We start from the raw sequence: 25,858 nt of genomic DNA on the forward strand, positions 1-25,858 counted from the left end.
TTAACAATTAAACTACCAAAGAATTATTTTATATAGTGCTACAAAGTATAATAAAATATCAGAATAAAAAGAGAATCAAAGAAAATAAAATGTGAAGGAAGCTAGTTTAGCTTAAAAGATTTCAATATATTAAAAATGTGTTAATCGTCAAAACATCATTGCATTAAGATATAGAGGAGTGGATCAGCAAAATACCTTACAATACACAGTTCACAATAATAGGAAATGACCACAGTAATCTACTGTTTGATAAACACAAAGATCCACAAATTTGAAGTAAGAACTTAGCAAATGACAAAAATTGCTTAAACAAACCTGGAAAGCAGTTTAGCAGAAACTAGGCATAAATAAACATTCCATACCAAGATAAGATCAAAATAGGTAAATGATTTAGATATAAAGGATGACATTATAAGTGAAGGGAGCATCGAAAAATGCACCTGAGAGATCTATGACTAAGGAAGGAGTTTAATGAAAAAATGAGGTAACAAGGGCTGTGGGAAGAAAAATGGGTAATTTCAATTACATAAAACTAAAAAGCATTTGCACAAACATACCTAATACAAAATTAGAAGAGAAAAAAGAAATTATGGGGGAAAGTTTTTACAGCACGTTTTTCTGACAAAGGTCTCATTTCTCAAATATATGGAGAACTGAGCCAAACTCATAAAAATACAAGCCATTCCCTAGTTAATAGATGGTCAAAATATATGAACAGGAAGGTTTGTTTGTTTGTTTTTTTTATACAAGAAATCATAGCTATCAAATCACTAGTGACTAGAGAAATGCAAATTAAAACAATTCTGAGGTATTATCTCAAACCTAGCAGATTAGCTAACATAACAGACAAGTAAAATGACAAATGCTGGGGCGTAAGTGGAAAAATAGGGGCACTAATGCCCTGTTAGTAGAGTTGTATACTTGTTGGAATCCTTACTAACTGCTAACTAATTAGAGTTGATCTAATCTTACAAGAAGATGTTTTGGGCAGAACCTGAAACAAGGTACTAAGTAGGACTAATTAATACAAGGCTTGTGTTCACACCTTTACTCATTGGAGTTCAATGAGTTCACACCTCCCTTGAAGCTCTTTGGGCCAGAGAGCACTAGCATAAATAGAGCTTCAATGGGCCAGTCAAGGAAGTTCTTCAGAGTGAAGAAGCTACAAGTCGGGATTTCAGCAGAATTACGCCAGAAGCCCTCTCTTCAAGGCAAGACAGATTCAACTTGGTACTAGCTCTGGAGGCTGAAGAAAGCAGAGGCAGAAGCAAAGGACAAAGCGGCAAGAGCTCTTGGAACCAAGCAGAGAGATAGGCCTCTAAGCTAACCGGGCTATATTGGAGATAATAAAAGATCTGAACTTTTATCACCTGGCTGCGCTTTGAGAAGAAAAAGCTCACCACATTTTGGCGCCCGAACAGGGACAGATTCAGATCCATCTGAACTAGATCACAACATTTTGGCGCCCAACCTGGCTGCATTTGGGAAGAAGATCACCACATATACTAATTTAACTATCTTGGAAAAAAAAATTTAGAATCATACCCTGTAATGACCGCATATTTAAAATCAGCCGGAGTCAGGAATTCAGGTTAAGGGAAAAATCTTCAATATTTATTGAAGTGAAGAGGTAAATAAAGATTGTGATAGCAAATATAGGTAAGAAAGATTGCGATAGCAATATGGGCAGTTGCAATAGGAAGCCAGCTAACAGTGAGAGATCTGAGCTGAGCAAACCATCACAATAGCAATGCCAAAAGTCTCTCCTTCCCCTTCCCTTTCCACTCCCCTGCCTCCACCCACCAAAATCGTCATTTCCTATACAACACCCATCAGGACTTGCACAAAGAGTGGGCGGGGGCCATTCTTTCTCCAAGCTTATATATTAATAGATTATGGTCCAATTACTATTTAGCCTCATATGCTTGGGACCTCAGTGCATCAACTCAAGCCTCAGCCCATTACAATACCCAAAGGTGAGAGGGTGAGGGAGCGAGAGAGCACGAGGGAGCGCACACACAACTCTTTCTGTGGTGGCAAAGAATTAGAAATTGAGGGGAAGGCTCATCAATTGGGAAACAGTTGAACAAGATGTGGCATATGATTGTAAAGGAATACAATTATAATGTATGAAATGAAGAAGTTTTCAGAAAAAACAGGGAAGACTTTAATATAAACTTGTGCAAAATGAAGTAAGCAAAAAAAAAAAAAAAAGGAAAATTTTGTACAAAGAAATAGCAATATTATAAGGATAATCAATTGGGAAACTGTGAAAGACTTAGTCACTCTAATCAAGACAATGATTCAAGACCATTCCAAAGAACTTATGATAAAAACATTATTTACATTCAGGCATGAAAACTTATGAACTCGAATGCAACTTTCTCTTATTTTTTTTCTCCTTTCTTATTTTGCAACATAACTAATATCCATTTTACATGAGGTCATGTGTATAAACTGATATCAAAATGCTTTCCTTGGAGAAGTGGCAGGAGTAAGAAGTATATATATACATATACACACACATACATACACATACATACATATATATGTAAATTTTTTAATGTAATCAGGAAATATATCACAAAGTAAATAAAATAGATTTTAAAAATAAAAATAACGAAACTGTTTCTCAAAAAAACAGTAGGAAGGGGCACTTTAAGCTGTGATGACCACGTATTTAAAATCAGCCGGAGTCAGGAATTCAGGTTAAGGTAAAAATCTTCAGTCTTTATTGAAGTGAAGAGGTGAGAAAGGATTGCGATAGCAATATGGGCAGCTGCGACAGGAAGCCAGTTAGTACAGGGGGTTTGGAGATGAAAGGCCATCGCAATGGCAATGCGAGCAGCTGTGTCAAAATGCCAGCCAGCAGTCTCTCCTTCTGCTTCTCTCTCCACCCCTCTGCCTCCACCCACCAAAAACGTCATTTCCTAAACTATACATCAGGACTTGCACAAAGAATGGGCGGGGGCCATTCTTTCTCCAAGCATATATATTAATAGAGTATGGTCCGATTACTATTTAGCCTCATGTGCTTGGGACCTCAGTGCATCAACTTGAGCCTTAGCCCATTACACTAAGCAATGAAAACAACCAATGAAAATCATGGAGAAAGGATGAAACATATAAGACAGGGTGCAAATGGCTTTAAAAGCCTAAGAAAACAGTTTTTATTTTCTTCTAAAGATAACAAGTAGCCACTAAAATTATCTTAGTAGAAGAATGAAATGATCAAACTTGTAGTTTCAGGAAAATAAATTATCTGTACAATGGACACAAAAGTTGCAAACCTAAGTAACTGGAAACATGATGGTGCATATGATGGAAGCGTATAAGTGATTCTGGCCAAGTCACTCAACACTGTTTGCCTCAGTTTCCTCTTCTATAGAATGAGCTGGAAAAGGAAATGGCAAACCTCTCCAGAATCACTAAGAAAATTTCAAATGAGGTCACGAAGAGTCAGACATGAATAAAATGACTACATAACAAATTATTTTCATTTCAAAACTGATAGGATTTATTTTCCTCAGTGGAAACTGCCTCTTAAATCTATGTATATAATCCATAATTACCCAATTTAATCAATAACAAACACTCTAAGAAAATACATGGTTGTTGCAGCAGAGAATGATACAGAACACAAGTATTTCTCTTTTGGTTATAATATATTCCTCCTGAATTTATAAATACCATACCAATGTCTCATTGTAACATTATGACACCGTGCTGGCCAACAACATGAAGAAAATTGGAAACTCTGGCAGGTCCTTGTAAGTGGGAATATCTTTAAGTGAGACTCAATGACAAATTGGACATCTCTCATTTGATAACAACCAAAGCTAAATTCAGAGAGAGTTGTTACCAAGTTGGCTATAGGATGATTCTTTCAGAACTACAACTTCTGAATATGATTAAAATGTCAATTATCTCTTTTGGTAGAGGGAACAACAAACAAGGATGAAATCATAGATATTTAAAGTATTAAAGAAATACATGAAAGTCATCTTCAAAACTAAATCATCAGAAAGTAAAGCACACTTTTTTCTTTAAAAAATATTAAAATTAATAATTGTGTTCCTGAAAACGGAATAAATGAATAAAAATTTGCAAAAGAACTGAGTTCCTGACAGTGGAGAAATTGTTTCACACTTTCAATTGCCCAAGGCTCGCCCAGGGTATAATATGCATCAAAATTTTTACGGTGATGTTACACAGATATGAATCTAATGCCATAATATCCAAGTAATTAAGAATGCAATTCACCTAGAAGGCAAAAGAAAGACATATAATGCAATGTAGCCTTACATGAACAAATTATGTGCAAAAAATAGCAAAAAAAAAAAAAAAAAAAAAAAAAAAAAAGCCAAAGAAATATATAACAGGAAAAAAGATGTGGACTAACTATAAACTAACAGTGATTGTGGATGAATAGTCAATCTTTTGCATAAGTATTCATGTAAATGTTACAAGATTTACAGGAAGGGGACTTTTCTCTAGGTAGGTTTTATTTTTTAAGTTTTCCCTTTTCTCTCTTTCTTTCTTTTTTTACTTAATTTTTTTTTCAATTACATGTAAAGACAGTTTTTGATATTTACTTTTATAACACATTGCGTTCCACAATCTTTTCTTCTCTACCCCTTCTCCTACACAGCAAGTGAAATGATTATAGGTTATAAATTTATAATCATGTTGAACATATTTACAGAATAGTCATGTGAAAAAAATTTTTAAAAAAGGGGGAAACCATGAAAAACAAAAACAAAAGTGAAAATAGTATGCTTTAATCAATATCCAATCTCCATAGTTCTTTTTTCAGATATGGATAGTACTTTCTATCACAAGTCTATTGGAATTATTGGGGAGTAGCTGAGAAAAGCTAAGTCTACTAAAGTTCATCATGTCATAATCTTGCTGTTACTGTGTACAATGTTTTCTTGGTTCTGCTCACTTCACCACTCAGGATCAGTTCTTAGAAGTCTTTCCAGGCTTTTCTGAAATCAATTTGCTCATCATTTCTTAAAAAAAACCATAATATTCCATTACATTCAAATACCACAATTTATTCATCCATTCTGCAATTAATGGGCATCCACTCAATTTCCAGTTCCTTGCCATCACAAACAGAGCTGCTACAAACATTTTTGCACATGTGGGTTCTTTCCCCTCTTTTACATTATCTTTGGGAAACAGACCCAGTAGTGCCACTAATAGGACCAAAGGGTAGCGTAATAGCTTTTAAAAGTCTAAGAAAGGAGGGAGAAAGGATTTTATAATCTGTATTACCAGAGAGAATGGACAGATTGATAGGATCACAGATTCAATGAAGTTTAAAAAAAAATACTCATGCCTAAGGACATGAATCAAAGATGACTAAAGATTTGTAATAAACACCAAGATTTTTTTCTTTTTGGTCTACCTAAACCTGTGATTTCCTGACTTTCAGTTTCTCCTGAGGAAAATTTCTTTATTGCTTCAGCTCAAGTAACTTAGCCAGACTTCCTAATCTGTGACAGGCTCTTCTCCCCTTTACACCATGCATGAGCTATTCCTTCCGGTACCCAGACACAAAAATAAAACATCTATAAGATCACATAAGATTTTATATAAACTTATAGTAGAAAAAAAAATTGAATAAGCTATCAACTAACTTCCTAAGTAAAAAATCTACAGTGTCAGATGGATTCACAAGCAAATCTACCAAAACATTTAACAAACAATTAATCCCAATACTATATAACCAATTTGGGAAAAGTAGTGCCATCAAAATTGGTGCTGATACATAAAAAGAAATACAGAAAAAGGAAACTATAGACCAATTTCCATAATGAACATTGATGCAAAAATTTTAAATAAAACATAAGCAAAAGGATTAGAGCAATTAACACAGAGGAATTGTACACTATGATCAGATGGATTTTAGAACAGTTATGCAAGACTAGTTCAATATTAGGAAAATTATAAGCATAACTGATCACACTGATAACAAAACCATGTGATTATCTTAATAGTTTCAGAAAAAGCCTTTGACAAAATACAACATCCATTCTTAATAAAAACAGGAGACAACATAGGAATAAATGAAGCCTACCTTAAGATGATAAATGTCTTTATCTAAAAACATCAGCCAGCCTTATCTTTAATGGTGATAAGCTAGAAGCCTTTCCATTAAAACCAGGGGTGACACAAGGATGTCCATTATTAACATTATTATCCAACATTCTATTAGAAATACTGGCTTACATTCTCCAATTGATAAATGGTCAAAGGATATGAACAGACAATTTTCAGATGATGAAATTGAAACTATTACCACTCATATGAAAGAGTGTTCCAAATCACTATTGATCAGAAAAATGCAAATTAAGACAACTCTGAGATACCACTACACACCTGTCAGATTGGCTAAGATGACAGGAAAAAATAATGATGAATGTTGGAGGGGATGCAGGAAAACTGGGACACTGATGCATTGTTGGTGGAGTTCTGAACGAATCCAACCATTCTGGAGAGCAATCTGGAATTATGCCCAAAAAGTTATCAAACTGTGCATACGCTTTGATCCAGCAATGCTACTACTGGGCTTATACCCCAAAAATATACTAAAGAAGGGAAAGGGACCTATATGTGCAAAAATGTTTGTGGCAGTCCTGTTTGTAGTGGCTAGAAACTGGAAATTGAATGGATGCCCATCAATTGGAGAATGGCTGGGTAAATTGTGGTATATGAATGTTATGGAATATTATTGTTCTGTAAGAAATGACCAGCAGGATGAATACAGAGAGGCTTGGAGAGACTTGCATGAACTGATGCTAAGTGAAATGAGCAGAACCAAGAGATCATTATACACTTCAACAACGATATTGTATGAGGATGTATTCTGATGGAAGTGGATTTCTTTGACAAAGAGACCTAACTGACCTAACCAATTGATAAATGATGGACAGAAGCAGCTACACCCAAACAAAGAACACTGCGAAACGAATGTGAACTATCTGCATTTTTGTTTTTCTTCCCAGGTTATTTTTACCTTCTGAATCCAATTCTCCCTGTGCAATAAGAGAACTGTTCGGTTCTGCAAACATATATTGTATCTAGGACATACTGCAACATATCTAACATATATAGGACTGCTTGCCATCTAGGGGAGGGGGTGGAGGGAGGGAGGGGAAAAATCGGAACAGAAGCGAGTGCAAGGGATAATGTTGTAAAAAAATTATCCTGGCAGCATGGATTCTGTCAATATAAAATTATTATTAAATAAAATAAAATATATTAAAAAAAAAGAAAGAAATACTGGCTTATAGCAATAAGAGAAGAAAAAGAAATTGAAGAAAATAGAAAAGGTAATGAACAAAGAAATGAAGAAACAGGATATGACAATATATTTAGAAATTCCTATAGAATCTACTAAAAAAAAAAGCATCGTATTCACGATTAATTATTAATTATTTAATATATTAATTTAATCTATCAATTATTAATTGTTAATTATTCAATTAACATAAAGTGCAAAGAATGAGAGTCACAAAATAAACTTACATAAATTGTCAGCAATAAAGTCTAGGTTTGGGGACCCAAACTCATTATTTGACTAAAACTAATGGGAAAACTGGAAAAAAGGATGACAGAGACTAGGCATAAACCAACATTTCACACTGTATACCAAGGGAAGATCAAAATGGGGCAAAATTTAGAAATAAAGGGTGAGAGCATAAGCAAATTAGTAGAACATGGAATAGTTGACTTGTAAGATAAAGGAAGAATTTAGGACCAAACAAGGTATTAAAGAACATTATGAAAGTTTTATTACATAAAATTTTAAATGATTTGCAAAAACAAAGCCAATGTAAACCAAAATTATATAAAGAATGTAGGAAACTAAGTAAATTTTTATAGTAAATATCTCTAATAAAGGGATCATTTCTTAAAGATAAAGAGAATTGAGTTAAATTTTTAAGAACAGAATCATTCCTCAATTGATAAATGGTCAAAGGACATGAAGAGGCAATTTTCAAAGATACCAACCTTTGCCTAGCATATGAAAAAGAATGCTTGAAATGCTTGAAAATGTTGATTAGAAAAAGAAAATTAAAACATTTCTAAGGTCCTACACCATACTTATTAGACTGGCTAATGTGACATAAAAAGGGAAATGCTAAATATCAAAGATGTGGAAAAACTAAGATACTAATACATTTTTGGTGCCATTGCGAATTGATCCAACCACTTTGGAGAGCTATTTGGAACTATGTCCAAAGAGATTTTTTTAAAAATGGAATAGAATCTATTTGTAGAAAAATATTTATATAACATCTTTTTGTGGTACCTAGGAATTCAAAATCAGGTGAGGCCTATTAATCAGAGAACAGATAAATTAACTGTGATATGATTACAATGGAATATTATTGTGCTATAAGAAATGACAAGCAGAATGATTTCAGAAAAACCTGGAAAGACACATATGAACTGATACAAAGTAAAGAGCAGAGTCAGTACAAGGTACAACTTTGAATGAGTTGGCTATTCTGAGCATTATAACAATCCAAGATGATCCCAAGGGACTCCTGATGAAAAATGCTATCTTGCTGCAGAGAAAGAATTGATGTTGTCTGAATACAGACAATAGAATACTATTTTTCACTTCCATTCTTTCTTTTTTTTTTTTTGTTTGAGTCTTGAACAAAATAACTAATATGGAAATATTTTATATGTTTATAAATGTATAATTTATATCAGGTTGCTTACCTGATATCATAGGAAAGTAAAGGATAGAATTTGGAACTCAAAACTTTTTTTTACATTTTTTTAATTATAGCTTTTTACATGCAAAACATATACATGGGTAATTTTTTCAACATTGACCCTTATAAAAACTTCTGTTTCAACTTTTCCCCTCCCTCCCTCCATCTCCTCCCCTAGATGGCAGGTAGTCCCATACATGTTAAATATGTTAAAGTATATGTTAAATACTATATATATATATATATATATATATATATACACACACACACACATACACACACACACACACACACACACACACACACACACACACACACACACACTTATCTTGCTGCACAAGAAAGATCTGATTTGGAAAGAAGGTAAAAATAACCTGAGAAGAAAAAACAAAAATACAAGCAAACAGTAACAGAAAGCGTATAAATGATATGTTATGGTCCATACTCATTTCCCAGTGTTCTTTCTCTGGGTGTAGCTGAATCTGTTCATTACAGATTAATTGGAACTGATTTGGATCCTCTCATTGCTGAAGAGAACCATTTCTATCAGAATTGATCATCATATAATATTGTTAAAGTGTATAATCATATCCTTGTTCATTTCACTTAGCATCAATTCATGTAAGTCTTTCCATAACTCTCTGTATCCATCCTGCTGGTCATTTCTTATAGAACAATAATATTCCATAACATTCATATACCACAATTTACTCAGCCATTCTCCAACTGGTAGACATCCATTCAATTTCCAGTTTCTAGCCACTACAAAAAGGACTGACATAAACATTTTTGCACATTCAGGTCCCTTTCCCTTCTTCAATATCTCTTTGAGATATAAGCCCAGTAGTCACACTGCTGGATCAAAGGATATGCACAGTTTGACAGTTTTTTGAGTATAGTGGAACTCAAAATTTTGAAAAAAAAAATATTTAACATTGCTTTTACCTGTAATTGGTAAAAAATAAAAGTGTCCCATTTATTTATTACTTGTTTGTTTTTGTCTTGCAAGGCAATTGCAGTTAAGTGACTTGCCTGGCACATATATGCTAAGTGTTAAGTAGTCTGAGGCCAAATTTAAGCTCAGTCCCTCCTGATTCGAGTTGGTGCTCTATCCACTGTGCCATCTGGATGGCCCCAATAATCTTTTTTAAAAGAAAAAAAAAAAACTATTAGGTTAACAATCCCAACAAAAAAGAAAATAAATCCATTCTTTACTAAGGAGATAGTGAGGAAAGCAGAATAGTCTTAATTCTAGTTTTCTTTCATGCTATTGGAAAAGAGTAGTCATGAATGTTAAGGAAATAGTCTCTATTCACTTATTTAGAGCAGTGCTAAATGAACATCTGAAGAAGCAATAAGACCCAAATAAATATTCTATATAGTACACATTTAAAAATAACTCTAAAGTTGGCTGAATTTATGAGGAGAGTACTTAGGGAAAGAGTTTGAAATTATTGAAGCAGGTTGGCTCCACTGCTCAAGAATGTCCTAAAGCTAAAAAAATACTTTAAAACAAAGGAAAAGGAATACAATCTGAAAACTACAGATAACTGATTGAGAAAAAGTTACAATATATTAAAGAGATGGTAGGCCAACATATAAAAAGGAAGACGTGATTACAAAAAGTCATCAGAATTCATGTCAAATAAAAATGATTTCCTCTCTTGACAGGATTACTAAATTTGTAAATTAGGGAAAATGATGCTGATATAAGTTTACCTGAATTTACTTGAATTTACTCCTTAAACTATTACAGTGGATAAGATAAAGACATGAGAAGAAAATGAGATTAAATGGACTTAGAACTCAAGGTCAGTGTCAACTTGGCTGAGATTTCCTATAAATGATCTGTGTTTGGCCTTGTTTAATTAACATTCTTAACAATGATTTGAGTAAATAAATATTCATCAACTGACAGATAATACTTAACAGAAAGTGATAATACACTAAAAGCTCTCCATAGGCTTGAGCACTGAACTTAATCTAATTAAACACAATATAACAGGGAAACAAGTCAAAGATAAAGAGATTTGTATTTTATTAAGCATTTCCTATGTATAAAATGGGTATAAAGTTCAGGGATAAAAATCCAATGCTACATTTACCTGCCACCATTTGCTCATTGATGAGCATCTATTTTGTTTCTTTGTTACCACAGGATGGACAGCTTAGAATGATTTGATCTACGTAAGACTTTGATCTCCTCTGAGTATATTCCTAGTAAGAGATCGACAGGTCAAAGAATATGAGAATCTTAGTCATTTTTTTTTAAAGAGCACAATTCCAAATTGTTTTCCAGAATGGCTGAATCAACTCAAATTTTTGTTAATATTCTATTGGTGAATTTGTCTTTGCAATGCTTCTAACAATGACAGTTCTCCTCTGTCAATTTATGATTCTTTTATCTACACACACACACACACACACACACACACTCTTTGTTAAATCGATATTTGTTGTTATAAATTTTGAATCCTTCCTGATGTTCTGCCGGGCACATGATAATGTTCTCTCTTGTTTTGTATTGCTTTTCTCTTTTTACTTTTTGCTTTTTGTGTTTCTTAAAATTAAATAAATTTGGGAAAAAAATTGTATGAAGTAAAAACTCAATTTTGCTTACTTATATAGAGCATTCTTATGTTAATAGTTTTAGCTCACATCTTTTGATTCCTAATTTGGTGGGAAATGATTCTTGGTTTTATAAATTTATGTTAGCTATGAGAATTATCCGACCTTGATCTGAGATATGGATCGCAAAGTTTCTTCCATAATCTACAGTATTCCTTTTTATTTTAGCTGCATTGATTTTGATCACACAAAAGCTTTTCATTTTACATAATCAATGTGACCTATTTTATCTTTTCTAATTATGTCTATTGCTTGTTTTACAATCCTCCCGTTCTCTTCTGATTTATTTATAATGTTAAAGAGTAAGAATGTATGTCTTTTTTTGAGCTTGCCATGGTATGAGGTACATAACACATGCATAAACCTAAATTCTGTCAGAGTGATGAATAATTTTTTCAGCAGTGCTTGTTGAACAGGAATTTCTTTCATAAGGAACAGTTCTTCAAGGAGCTAACAATCTATAGGGGAAATACATAAATACATAAAATGCAAAATATGAAACAATATGAAGGGGGGGAAGCATCAATAAGCTATATAGAAGAAGTACCTGAAATAAATCTTGAAGGAAGATAAAAATTTTCAGATAGATACTTATTGAAACTACTAAGTCCAGAAATCTCATCTCCTAAATCTGCATACCCTCAATTCCTTATTTTCCCTCATCTTATATATTCAGTTAGCAAGTCCTGTCAATCCTAAATTTACAATTTCAGTTGCGTTTATCCCTAAATCTTATCTCTTCCCTCTCCCCTTCATCCTTCACATTGCTGATAAACCGACAGTCCCAAAGTATGTGTATAATCTAATCATTTCCCTATTCAATAAGTTCAAGAGACTCCATAACCCCTCTGGGAACAAAAATTTACAAACTTCTCCATTTGGCACTTAAAGCCTTTCACAAACTACATTTTCAAGCTTCTTCCAAGATTTTCCTCTTCACTCATGCCATGATCTACCTAAACTGACCTTGTTGTTTCCCACACATTAACATTCTATCTCCTATCAAAATGCCTTGGCAGAGACCAATCCTCATGTCCAGAATGAATTTTCTTCTACCTTGGTTTTTCTAAACATTTAGCTTTCTTCAAATGCCTATTTCAAGGGCCATAACCTTCAAGTACCCTTATCTTAATATTATCTTCTCTTTTCTTTAATAGGTACACATTTACCTAGATTCTTGAGGGCAGATAAGATTTCAGTTTTGTATTGCCAATATCCAGCACAGTGAGTATTCCATTAGAGGTACTTAAAAAGGATTACTGATTGATAAAAACAAGAAAAGCAATCAAGCAAATCATCAAATCCTTAGTCATTAATTATTAATGTGCAGAATATAAATCCTCTGGGCTTACAGTTTTGCTGATCAAAAAAAAAAAAAACACAAAAACAAATTCTTATTTGAATCAACAACACTATGCAATATTAGCAATAACAAGAGGTGATGTTTTTATGTTTATAAGGCACTTTAAAGTTGCAAAGCACTTTAAATTATCATATCCCTTAATCTACACAGCAACTCTGTGAGGTAAAGGCTACTATTAACTCCATTTGTGAAATAAGGAAATTGAAAACAAAAAGACTTAAGACTTTTCCATGTTGACAGAGATCATGTTTAAGTGTATGATAAAGAATTCAAGCCCACTTTTCTTATCTACAAATCTAGCATTCTATCCACTCTACAACATTGTCTCTAAGTAGAATAAAATGAAGCCTTAATGACAGTCTTTCTATAGTGCTTCCCATGTCTATTTTAATACTGGAGAATAATGGTATCAAACTAAAATAAAAAGTGATCTCTACATGTTAAATATTGACTTTAAAAACCACAAATTAAATGTATTTTTATTTATTTTGCTAAATATTTTTCAATTACTTTTTTTTGTGGTTGTTGTTGAGGCAATTGGGATTAAGTGACTTGCCTAGGATCACACAGCTAGGAAGTATTAAGTGTCTAAGGCCAAACTTGAACTCAGGTCCTCCTGACTTCAGGACTGGTGCTCTATCCACTGTGCCATCTAGCTACCCCTTTAATTACACTTAATATGATTTAGCATATATGTTATATAAAATTTCTTGTTAGATGCAAGGAATCCTTGGGAAATGAAAAAGAGTAAAACATGCACTCGAAAGTTGTGGCCTCATATCCTGAAGGATGTTTTACATAAAGTACAAATGCATAAGGGATATCCTGATAATGAAATACTCTGATATATTGATAACAGTGTACTGGTGGCATTGGGTCCCAGAAGAATAAAAAGGATTCTCACTGAAATACAAGGCCACATAAAAGAAACTGACCTAGAACCAAATAGTTTAAATGTATCAGTTATTAAGATTAAGATAGGTAATTCTGTGGTGTATTCAAACAGTTATACAACACACAGCTGATGATCCTTGCTCTAAAGAATTATAAAACAGGAATGGGTTGAGAGCTGAGCTGGTAGAAGAAATGGATGTCATAAATGCATCACATGATCAAAGTACTTCATAAAGAAGATGCAAATGTATGGCACAAAGAATATTCAAAAAAATAAAGTTAAATTTTTATGTGAACTGAATTTTAAACAGCCAATATAAAGCTAACATATCATTTTCTTTAGAAGTGGAAACAATAATAGGCCTAACTCTCTAGAACTTAATGTTATAAAGAGTTTCATACACTTCAAACTATAGGAAAATTACTTCTAGAAATTCAGCAGCTGCCACAAGAAAGTTTTTGGCACTGGAGACAGATAGGCAGCTCAGTGGATAGAGTTCTAAGCTTGAAGTCAGGAAGATCTGAGTTCAAATCCAGCTTCAGTTACTCACTAACTGTGTGACCTGGGCAACCTCTGTCGCAATCCACTGGAGAAGGAAATGGAAAATCACTACAGTGTATTTGTCAAGAATATCTCATGGGCAGTACAAGAGTGTTAATCCATGGAATTATAAAAGAATCAGACACAACTAAAAAAAGATAAACAATTATAATTTAATAGAGTCAAGTCCAAGGGTGAAAAATATTAAAGAGAATATATTGGATTAATTTGAAGAAATAAAACAAGCTTCTGATACAAAAATCTACTATCACTATTCCTATAATGATGTCACATGGTTATAAATAATAAAAAATTATGGATAGAGGTAAGCTACATAGTGTTGCCAATGAAAGAACTGTCAAGCAATTAATTACTACCACCATTTGAGTGGTCAATTAATTCAAATACTATTAGAGCTCCAAGTTTTGCTGTATGAGAAAGTGGAAATGACAATGAAGAAAACAAGATGAAAAGAAAATCTGGATTTTTAAAGAGAAATCTACACTATGTCAGTCATATTATTGTTTTAGATCCCATGTCTATGTATGTGGAAATGCATATGTATAAATACATGTTTATGTGTACATATGCATGTGAGTGTTTATGTGTGTATAAACAGACATTTATCTGCATGGGTATAGGTGTGAATATATATAAATATACATGTGCTTAACTGTAGCTTACTTGAGGAAGGTGGAGGAGATGAAAGGGGAAAAAAATAATAAAGTAAAAAATGCATAGCAAAGAGAACAAAAGAATAACCTACAAGGAAGCAAAAAAAAAAAAAAGATGGATAGTCATGAATATAATCTCTTCTATTATTATATATGCTTTTTTGAAATGAAAATTTGTTACTGAATATTGTGAATCTTCTCTTGACATTTTACTGGCACATGACAATTTTTTTCTTTTCTATTTTGTTACTTTTTATTTTACATTTAAGTAAAAATAATTTTTTTAAAATTAAACTTAAAAAAAAAATCTGGATTAAACAAATGAAGTATACACAAAAGGGGATCAGTGCCAGAGGTGACAATTCCAAGTATCATTAGGAATAATTCTCATGGTATCCAATAGAATATGTTAAAAAACAAGGAAGAAACCTTCAACATTTCTGACATCACACACAAAAAAAGGTGACAGAACATCTAATTCCTGATCTACAGAATTATTTTCTCATTCCTACAAAATCTTTTTAAGAACAATCAACACATACATCAAAAGATCTTTGATGAAGGAATAAGAAGCAAATACTTAGGCTTTCACAGATTCTACAGGAAAAGACCATATTTAATTTAGCAGTTGAAAAATATAAGAACATAAGATATCAATATGCTTGCTATTTGATATAAAAGAGCATCTGATTTGGGGAAATGACATCTTAAAAGCTCTTTTCTGATAAGTCACCCATGGAGGTATTAAAAACTTTTGTTTTCTTGCCAGGGATGATTTTGTTCAGTTAGTCTATTATTACTAATACCAAATAAATTTATTTGTCACTATTGTGGAAGTTGCTGAGTCCAAAAAATGTAAGATCTTTATCTCTGCAATAATACTGCAGAAGTGCATCAAGATTTGAACTCCCCCTCCCCCAAATCAGACCCATAATCTCTTAAAAGCATTTAGCATAACTTAACAAGAACCACCACTTCAATGAAAACTGCCTACTGTCCAAACAATGAGATGTAGTTGGATACATAACCCCACAGAGCTGGTTTATAAGTTCATATATCTGAGAACATTACAAAAGGACAAAGAGGATATGACAAAGACAAAAGAATAGGTAGATTTGTCTTTTTAACAAATGCAAAATGTGTTCAACCACTTCTCCTTGAAACAAAGGTGCATCTTTAAACAATATTCTCCTTGTTAAATGTCTATAAACCATGGAATATAATAATCACCACAGAATTAAAATTATAGTTATTCTAAGTGCAACAAAGAGGCTAATAACAGACATGAGCAGGTTGCTGTAAATTAGAAACCAAAAAGTGGGATGGAAAAATCATGGACAGGATGCCAAGAAAAATGTGACCAAAAAATTGAGCAAGAGCTCAAGATAACTAGATAATCTAAGCTACAGACTAAACAATGTCATCCTATGTGTTTAATTGGTATACAACTAATATCAAAAGATCAAAGAAGATTTCTGGTACTTGGAATGAAACAACTATAAAGAACTGATTGGAAGACATGGACAATAAACAAACAGGAAATGTGCGCAAAAGGAGCAAACTTATACTAATGATATACACTACAGAAATAAATTTTTTAAAGATTGATATTATTCTCATAATCATTAACTATATTAATGATATTAACCACATCGATGATAGTAAAGATAACCCAAATAAAATTTTTAAATGTTCATATGTGAGTCGAAAGATGAACCAATACGTACCTCTGCCTGTTTATATGGTAAAATAAGCTTCTCACCCACGGTCACAGTCTTCCTAGTAACCAACGCTTCAAATAGCATCTCTTCTTTCACCTAATATAAACAAAACCCAAATAGTTATTTAAAATATTTGGCAGAAAAAAAAAATATTTGGCAGAACAAAATTATTGACTGAAATCACTGAAAAATTCATTTTTTCTTAAAAATAGAAACAATTTTAAAAAATAAAATAAAACAACATGTGTATAGTGAGGCAACAAGATATAAAAGATAAGAGTATTGGTTTTTGGGTCAAGAAGACAAGTTCAAGTCCAATATGCACTGGTCAAATCTCATATATTCTCTGTGTCACCATTAATTCTCTAAGACTGCAAAAGAAATGGGATCCAGCAGTGTTAAGAGGGCAATTTCTGGTCAGATATTCTCTCTACCATTGAAATTACTACACACATGTGGTTTTCCCTACATATCACCCATCAAAGACACATATACAAATGAGTGTATGAACAAGCGCACACCCCATCCCTACATACACAAAAGCCAAGTGTCAATATATCTAAATAAAATTAAATATACCTTACTTCCTTGTGTTATTTCTACTCCACTTTTGCTATTTACACATTGCATAGGCCAGGAGCACAGGGCTGCCCTTCTTCAGGATAAACCTTCCTGGAAGCTGCTACTTTCTAAGTCTGACATGGATCTGGGATGATTTAATAGGTTTAGTAGCAAGTATAAACTAGCATGGGTTTAGTAGCAGTACATTTTCTGTTCTCTTCTCTCTTTTGTGCAGAAAATCTCACCTCTATGCAAACACAGTCTTTCCAACCTCTTTCTACCCATGATCAAATACTCATCGTTTTAACTTGAGCGCTGGTGTAAAAAAAAAAAAAAAAGAAAAATCTGTTCACAGAAATAATTCCAGAATTAGAAGGAACTCACAGACTATGTCATCATCAATCCATATTCCTGAACAATAATATTCTAAATAATATGTAAGAAAAAGAAGGCATCCGACTTTAAAGGCATGAAGCTAGGGGAAATCCATTACTTTTCAAGGCAGTGCATTACTCATTTTAGAAGCTAGTTATTCATAAGTTCTAGTCAACTTCCAGTCCATAAGCACACAATCTAGTAAGGTAAACGAGAAATATAATAAATATATATATATATACAGAATAATCAACAAGGGAATAAATATAATATGTACAAAGGAATTAAATGAAAGGCATTTTGAAGAGTGGGCACTCACTTTAGATACTGTTTATTTGAGCAACATAACAAACAAATCAAGGCAACTAGATGTTCTTTCATTCTTTTCCCTTATCTTGATCATCAATTTCCTATTAGCTATTTTTATTCTGTTCCAGACCAAAGATTATTCTCTTTGGCAGAAAAAGAGAGAATAAAAATAAGAATTTTAAAAGATTTTTAAGTAACAGCTTCTTAATTAACCCATTCATTTCCCAAATCTACTTTTCCTTTTTGAACCCTTACTTTCAGTTGGTAGTGGTTACTAAACCATTACCTAGAGCACTAAAATCTTTATTTCCTGTTCAAGGCCAAATAATTTCTATATTGCTTTCTGGATTTATTACAATGGTTTTATTTGTCCCGCACTGGGATACGGAGTTGTGGAAAAGGAAAGGAAATAAATGCAGAAGAAGAACTTACAAAATCTGGCAAAAACTGGATTTACAACAAAAAGGTAAAGAAAAATGAAAGATAATTCCAAAGGTGCTTGGATTAAAATAAGAGGATGTTTAAGAAGAGGCAAATGGGGCAGCTACTGGGGCAGTGGATAGAGCACCAGCCCTGAAGTCAGGAGGACCTGAGGTCAAATTTGATCTCAGACTCAACACTTCCTGGCTGTGTGTCACTGGGCAAGTCACTTAACCCCAATTGCCTCAGCCAAAAAAAAAAAAGAAAGAAAAAGAAAAAGAAATGGCAAAGAACCAGAAGAAAATGTTTAGTTAAGGATATGATGATTTTTAAAAAAAATATCTAAAAGGCTGTCACACAAAAGAGAAATTAAACTTCTTCTGCTACCCACAGAAGTCTAAGTAGTAGGGAAAAGGGACAAAAGCAGATTTTGTGTTATTCTAACAAACAAGTTCATAATAGTTAGAACATTAAAAGAACAGAGGGGATTTTTATTACTTGAAGTAACAGAATTCTGATGGACACTTCTGAAGGATGCTAGGTATAATATGTAAAAGAATGACTGAACTTTTGCAAATCCAACTCTGAGCTTCTATGTATTTGGTTTTGTGAAAAAGTATAGAACACACACAGACCAAATTACAGTGTAGAATATCTAGGGCTGGGGATTAGCAAGATAGAGGGGGAAATGTGAAGAGAGGACATGTGATCTAGGATGATGAGTTCATGTATTACTGCACTCTTTTCCCATGTGTACGACTTTCTTTCTCAATATATTTTTAGTCTCTATTCTACCTTACCGTTTTAACAATCCATAGATTGAAACTGCAATATTTGTCAGTTAATGAGTAAAGCATTAAATAACCAGTATTTCATTTAAAAAGCAAATAATTTAACTATTTTATTAAGTGGAGGGAAGAAGAAGGGAGAAGGAGATAAAATTGTTGTGACTCAGGATATAAAACAGAGCTTAGTCAAACTACGGTTCTGATAAAATAGTGAAATAGGGGGAAAAGGCTCCCCCTATACCAAATGTAACAAGACACTCTACCAGTTCCTCAATAAGAAATAAGGATTTTCTCCTCCCTCCCCACTCCTTTGCATTCTCCCTTTTATGTGCTTACTCAGAAAAGGAATAAATTGTTTTAAAAAAAAATTAAGAGAAAAATATACAAATGCAGTTTTAAAATACATTAAAGTTAAATCATCACCATGGAATAATTATTATCAAAACCAAATATGGAAAAAAATATGCAAATAACACTTAAGTAAGTGCCAGTAGATATATTTTTGCTAAATTATGAAATAGATTAGTACTAGGACCTAAGTTTAAGTACAGAAGAAACAAATACTTAAAGTCTATGTGGCAAAAAATATATAACAAAGATATGTCACATACCCTGAGGAAGAAGGTATGTATTGATTGGCGAGAATACACATGAAACACGTGAAACAATAAGAAAAATTACAAAATTGCATAGTCAGCCAAACTTGAGTGATTTCTGAAACTTCTCAAAAGAAGCAATGTTATTTTTCGATTGTTAATAACTAAACTGAATTTTAGTTAAATGTAGCCACCAAAAACCAAATGTTGAGCAATTGTTTACAAAATAGTATCCATGAAAATGTATCAGATAATTATTTGTTTTGGCAGTATTCATGGTGAATATGTCCACATACATAGAAATGGAGCTTTTCTTTATAAGAAATAAGATTAAGAAAAACTCCATTTCAGAAAAATGCAACAAATTTCATTCATTTTCCATGGATTCTGGCAAGGCTTCTAATGCAAGGAACTCTGACATATGTTTACATCAAAATTCATATACAAATCCTTAAACAAAATAAAATAATTACCTAAAATGGTATTATCTCTTTCAAAAGATTTTTCCTCATTGGGAAAAATGTCACTCCTTTGAAATTTTAAGGCGGCCATAAAAATAAATCCCTATATCCTTCTCACTTATTCTAGCCCCTAAGGGTGTGCTGAAAACAGCACAGAACAGCTCAAGCCCATTAAAAAATTTTCAGCAGTTACTATTGCCTAAGGAATCCACAAACAAAATAAATGATGGCTTCATTTATTTTTCTGTTGATTGTCTATCTACAGAAGTGATGGAGAAAATGTTAATAATGCATATTAAATTTACAAACTATGTCATGCATACTTTTTTCTCCTTATAGTCCAGCTGTTAAATGTTTTTCACACTGCTCCTCCACATTTATTATAATTAAAATAGTGAACTATCCTTTTATCTTAAAGGATTTCACAAGCAGTTTAAATTCACCTTCAGGCAATTAAATCTTGAAGGAAATTGGGATTCTGAGATATAGTGGTAAGAAAAAAAAGCATTCCATTCACAAAGGACTTCTGTAGACATCAGAACAAGGTTAATTTGACTGTATCTATAAGGAAATAATATGCAATTACGATATAAAAGTAGGTTTGCACAACCTACTTGTGCAAAGGGTTTTTAATATCAGAGTAGTTTGCATTTGATCCTATGTGAAAGATGAATGAGGAAAGCACAGGTGATGATAGGGAGATTATCAGAATAATTTAAGCAAAAGGTGATAAGGATGTGAATTATAATAATGGTTGTGGGAGGGAAGAATAGGGAGGGAGAAAAGCAAGAGGGAAACTAAAAGGAAAAACAGATAGTGAGGGAGAGAAGGGGAGGAAGAGAAAAAGGGGGATGGGGAGAGGGAGAGAGAAAAAGACAAACAGCAGCTAAATGACTATTTAGGGTAAAGAAGAGTAGGAAGTATGACACTGGGGTTACCAAGCAGGGTTAATGAAAGTACAATACTATCCTTGACAGAAATACAGAAGTTTAAAAGGGGCTGCCTTTAGGGAGAAAAGTAACAATTTTCCTTTTGAACATATTCAGTTTGAGATGTAGATAGTACATTTAAATTGACAATATCTAATGGGCAATTAGCAATGTGGAATTTCAGTTCAAGAAAGCCTAAGGGCTAGAAATATAATATAGGAGTCATCCACAAAAGGGAATAAATAAGCCCATATAATAAGAATGGAAGATGTAGACAAGCAGGAGAGTACTGTCACTTCTGTATTAAATCTGAAACAAACAGTGAAAACTGAACCATAAAAATTAACTATGTGCAATTTCATAAGCAATTCTCTTTTTCTGTTTTACTATAAAGAAATGTTTGTATTTGTTGATGTCAGCTAAGTTAATAATAATAAGGAAATTTTTATAAAACAAATACATGACTAGATAACGGTGTCAAATGCTGTAAATAGATCAAGAGGAATGAGAAATGATAAAAGATCTTTGGATTTGGCAATCAAGAAATCATTTTGGCTTGTTAAACAATACAAGGTTAAGTTGACACAAAAATGTTTTCAAAAAATCTCCATACACAAAACGTTTCTATAATTATCTTTTTACATTACTTGCATGTCCTAAGATTAAATGAATTCTTTTGCTTAAGACAAATATTAGCATCCTTAAAGGACTGAAATAATTATTTAGATTATCCTCATAATTTTTGAAATGTTACACTGTGTGTGTGTGTATATGTGTGTGTATTTTTTAACTGAATCTCATGATTTATCTCATGAGAAACTGTACTGGGCTTGTGTTATACTGTTTTATTTCAAGGTCAGATTTATGGTTAGTTAACCTGGTTAGCTAATTAATGCAGCTTAGTGAATGAGTCAAACCTTCCAGCAAAAAGGAGCTGCTTTTTTAGTTCCCTCATATCTTTAACTCCTAAGAAAGAAAAAAAAAATAAAGGAAATGTCAAGATGCCATAGAGAAAGGGGACATGTAGCTAAGGATATAGAGAACTGGAACTCTAGTCTATTTAATCTCATCTAAAAATAAATCAATAAAACTCCTTGGCACTTTCCTTTTGAGCTCCATTCTCTAGTCTCCAAATGCCTGCTGGACATCTCAAACTCAACATGTTTATAATAGAACTATTACATTTCTCCTCCAAATCACTTTCCCATTAAACTTTCCTCATTGCTGTGATACTACTAACAAGCCCACTATAACAACAATAATAAAATTCTAGCCAAGCAAATTTATACATATAATAAATCATATTTTATTCTTCATACCCTCATCCTCCTCTTACAATTAGCTGTAGTTATTTGATCCAATCTCTCCACAATATTCCTAGGAACTCCCCTTTCTCTCATGGGCAACTGTAATAACCTGCTGAATGGACTTTTAGACTCCATTCTTTACTTTCTCCTACCCATCTCCATTTACTATCCAGACTGATGTTCTTCAAACACAAATCTGACCATATTCTTCTTCTACGCAAAAATTTTAATTTGCTATTAATTGTAACATAACACAAAATCCTTAGCCTGCCATCAGTTTCTCAAACAGCCTCAGTCTACCTTCCACCCCACTTTCCTGTCTTCATATTATTTCCCTTCATCATTCTCATCCAGTTGAATTAAATGATATCCCCCTTTCCATTTCCTAACTTTGTCTATTTGCACAAGTGGTTCCCTATGTCTGTAACATATCCTTCTTCATCTTCATCTCAAATGTTTATAGTTCCACTTAAAAAAAAAAAGTTCAAATACTAATTCCTATAAATTCATTTCCCAATTCCCCAGTTATTAAACTAACTCATGCGGTATCAGATCTGTTAGAATCTTTATAAAGTGTTAAGTCATTAGAGTTGATAGAAATAATGCTTGTGTTTACACCTTTAAGAGTTTATACATTAGAAGTCACACATTAGAGCTCACACCTTTAAGAGAGTTTACACATTAGAACTCACACATCAGAGTTCACAAGTTGGGAGATTTCAGTATTCAGTATATCAGATTCACGAATTCATACCTCCCATAATCCAATGTCGGAGGAGGAGTCAATCTTTGAGTTTACACCTCTAAAAGAACATAAAAAGAGCTGAGTTAGTAAAGTAAGTTCAGCTCCGGAGATTGAAAGCCAGAGACTACAGTGGGACAGAACGAAGCCTCCAGGAAGAGGAGGAGACTTCAGGAGATTCCTAAGTGAGTGGAGAAGTCAGTGGAGGAGAGTGAGTTGAAAAAGATTGAAAGCTAGAAGTCAGTCAGTTCAGAAGATTGCCAAGAGTCAGAGTTGAGCTAGAAGCAGAAGCTGGCAGAGGCAAAAGACTAGCAATGAGAGCTCTTGGAACCAAAGAAAGCTAACTGGGCTATTTTGGAAGAGAAAATAAAAGATTGGATTTTAACTCCTGGCTGCATTTGAGATGATTATTACTTGGAATGGAAACTAAGGCTGCCTCCAGAAAATCTCTCCAAGAAACCTGCTCCCAGAGAACAATCATATTTTTTTAAAAAAGAAGAGAACACCACAAAATCTATAAATAAAAAAAAATATATATATATATATATAAAATATTCAAGTAACACTACTTTATAAAACTCTTACTATGAACAAATTTATGAGCAATTTTAAATCTTGAAAAATGTGTTAGTTTATCAACCATAATAGTAAAAAATTAAAAGAAAATTCTATTCAAGGATTCACAAAAGACTGAACACAATTTTAATGCAATATACAGTGTTATCAAATATCATTGCCTCATAAAAAGAACATCAAGAATTAAATGAATCATTTAAACATTTACATGAAGGTTGAATCAAAAAGCCACAAATTACTACAACACCACATGTGAATAACAGGAACAAAACCCAGAAAAAAAGTTCAAAATAATCATGCCATGTTAAAGTTAATATGCACAAAGTTGAACAAATTTGGAACTATGTTCAAAGGGCTTATAAAACTGTGCATATCCTTTGATCCAGCAATATCTCTACTAAGAAATCACAAGGAAAAGGAAAAGAACCCACATATGCAAAAATGTTTGTGGGAGCTCTTTTTGTAGTGACAAGATACTGGAAAGTGAGTGTATACCCATCAGCTGAAAAAAAGCTTAATAAGTTATACTATATAAAAGTAATGGGATATCATTGTTCTATAAGAAATGATCAGCAGGGCGATTTCAGAAAGGCCTGCAGAGACTAACATGAAACGATGCTGAGTGAAGTGAAAAGAAACAAGAGAACATTGTATACAACAAGATTATGTGATGATCAAATGTGATGGAAGTGGTTCTTTTCAACAATATGGTGATTCAGGCCAGTTCCAATGGATTTGTGATGGAGAGAGCCATCTGCATACAATATCTAATATTGTATGTGAGTGAGGATTATGAGAACTGAATGTGGATCACAACAGTTTTTTCACCTTTGTTGTGGTTTGCTTGGGTTTTTTTCCCCCTTTCTCGTGGTTTTTCCCTCTTTTTGACCTGATTTTTCTTGAACAGCATGATGAATATAGAAATATGCCTAGAAGAATTGCACATGTTTAACCTATATCAGATTACTTACTGTCTAGGGGAGGTAGAAAAGGAGAGAAAAATTTGGAACACTAGGTTTTGCAAAGGTGAATGTTGAAAACTATCTTTGCATACATTTGGAAAAATAAAATACTATTTAAAAAAATATAAACATCCTTTCTGTATTCTTTTTACCACATGCAAATAAAAGGTGTTCACAATTATATTCATAAAAACTTTTTGTCTCATTTCTCTATGTTTTGCCTTTGTATATAATCATATAATTTTATAAATATTTTTATTTAATAAAATGAAATATGCAACCTATAAAATTATTTTTAAGGGAAAAAAATCTATTCGTTTAGAAAAATCACCAGCAAATCGTTTTTAACAATCCTTCCTTTTGGATCTTATCTTTTTATAATTTTGTTATCACACTCTATCACAACTCTAATAGCTACAAGCTAGTTGAAGACAGATACTATGTTTTTATTCAAAGTCTGCTTCTATTCCAACAGCTACTAAGTACCTTGATCACAGAAGCTGTTCCAAATGTCTATTTTTAAAAGTTTATTTTGCTACATTGTTTAGGACTGACAATGTGATTTTTGGAAGAAGGTAGGAAGATAGATTTCTGATCACTTCTCAACAAGAAAAAAAGTACAGGAAAGAAATCTAGAGGCTACTTGTGAGTCTGACCCCAACATTGTTTCAGCACAATAGCTTTAATTTAACTAGCTGTTTTTATGAACTGAACCAGTTCAGCACTCCTTAAGACTTAGCTTGATGATTCCCCCACTCCTAAGGGCTGCTCACAGTATTAGTAAAGGACAATGACAACAGGAAGTTTACACCCTAAATATCGACAGCTCTTTTTTCCCCTTAAAAAAAAGAAAGATTTATTGAATCTCTATATCTTATGATTCAAAATACATAATGTGACCCACAGACAAACTGGTAAAAGGAAAAAAAAAAGTCTAAATACCATGAAGAAAAATAAAGGTGAACAAAATAAACACTAGCAGGTGTGAAAACATGGAAAATATCTATCAAACCCACAGCTTAGAAACAGGAAATGGTGCTGTGAGAACTTTTTTTCATCTTAATGAAAAAAAAAAAAAGGAAAGTTACGCATATAATAAAATGTCAAAAAATCATAAATACTATTCTTTGAACTCCCCAATTTTATCCTTTATCCTGCAAACTTTAGCAAAGTTGTCAGATGACATTGTCCAGTTAAACCCAGAACATGTACTAGGGAGTTTAGAGACTACAAACTGCAGCCCCTCCTAATAAAACTTCTCATATTAGAG

The 25,858-nt window shown here is 32.8% G+C and overlaps 1 protein-coding gene across 1 annotated transcript in view; it reads right to left on the reverse strand.

Annotated features, from left to right (window-relative positions):
• MYO9A (myosin IXA) overlaps positions 1 to 25,858 on the reverse strand; it is a 289,464-nt gene that overhangs the window by 147,627 nt on the left and 115,979 nt on the right. The window contains exon 9 of the mRNA XM_051981925.1: positions 16,569 to 16,658. Coding sequence (XP_051837885.1) covers positions 16,569 to 16,658 — 90 coding nt within the window. The remainder of the gene's footprint in view (positions 1 to 16,568; positions 16,659 to 25,858) is intronic.

The sequence above is a fragment of the Antechinus flavipes genome, chromosome 2, assembly GCF_016432865.1.
Source record: "Antechinus flavipes isolate AdamAnt ecotype Samford, QLD, Australia chromosome 2, AdamAnt_v2, whole genome shotgun sequence".
Classification (NCBI taxonomy): domain Eukaryota; kingdom Metazoa; phylum Chordata; class Mammalia; order Dasyuromorphia; family Dasyuridae; genus Antechinus; species Antechinus flavipes.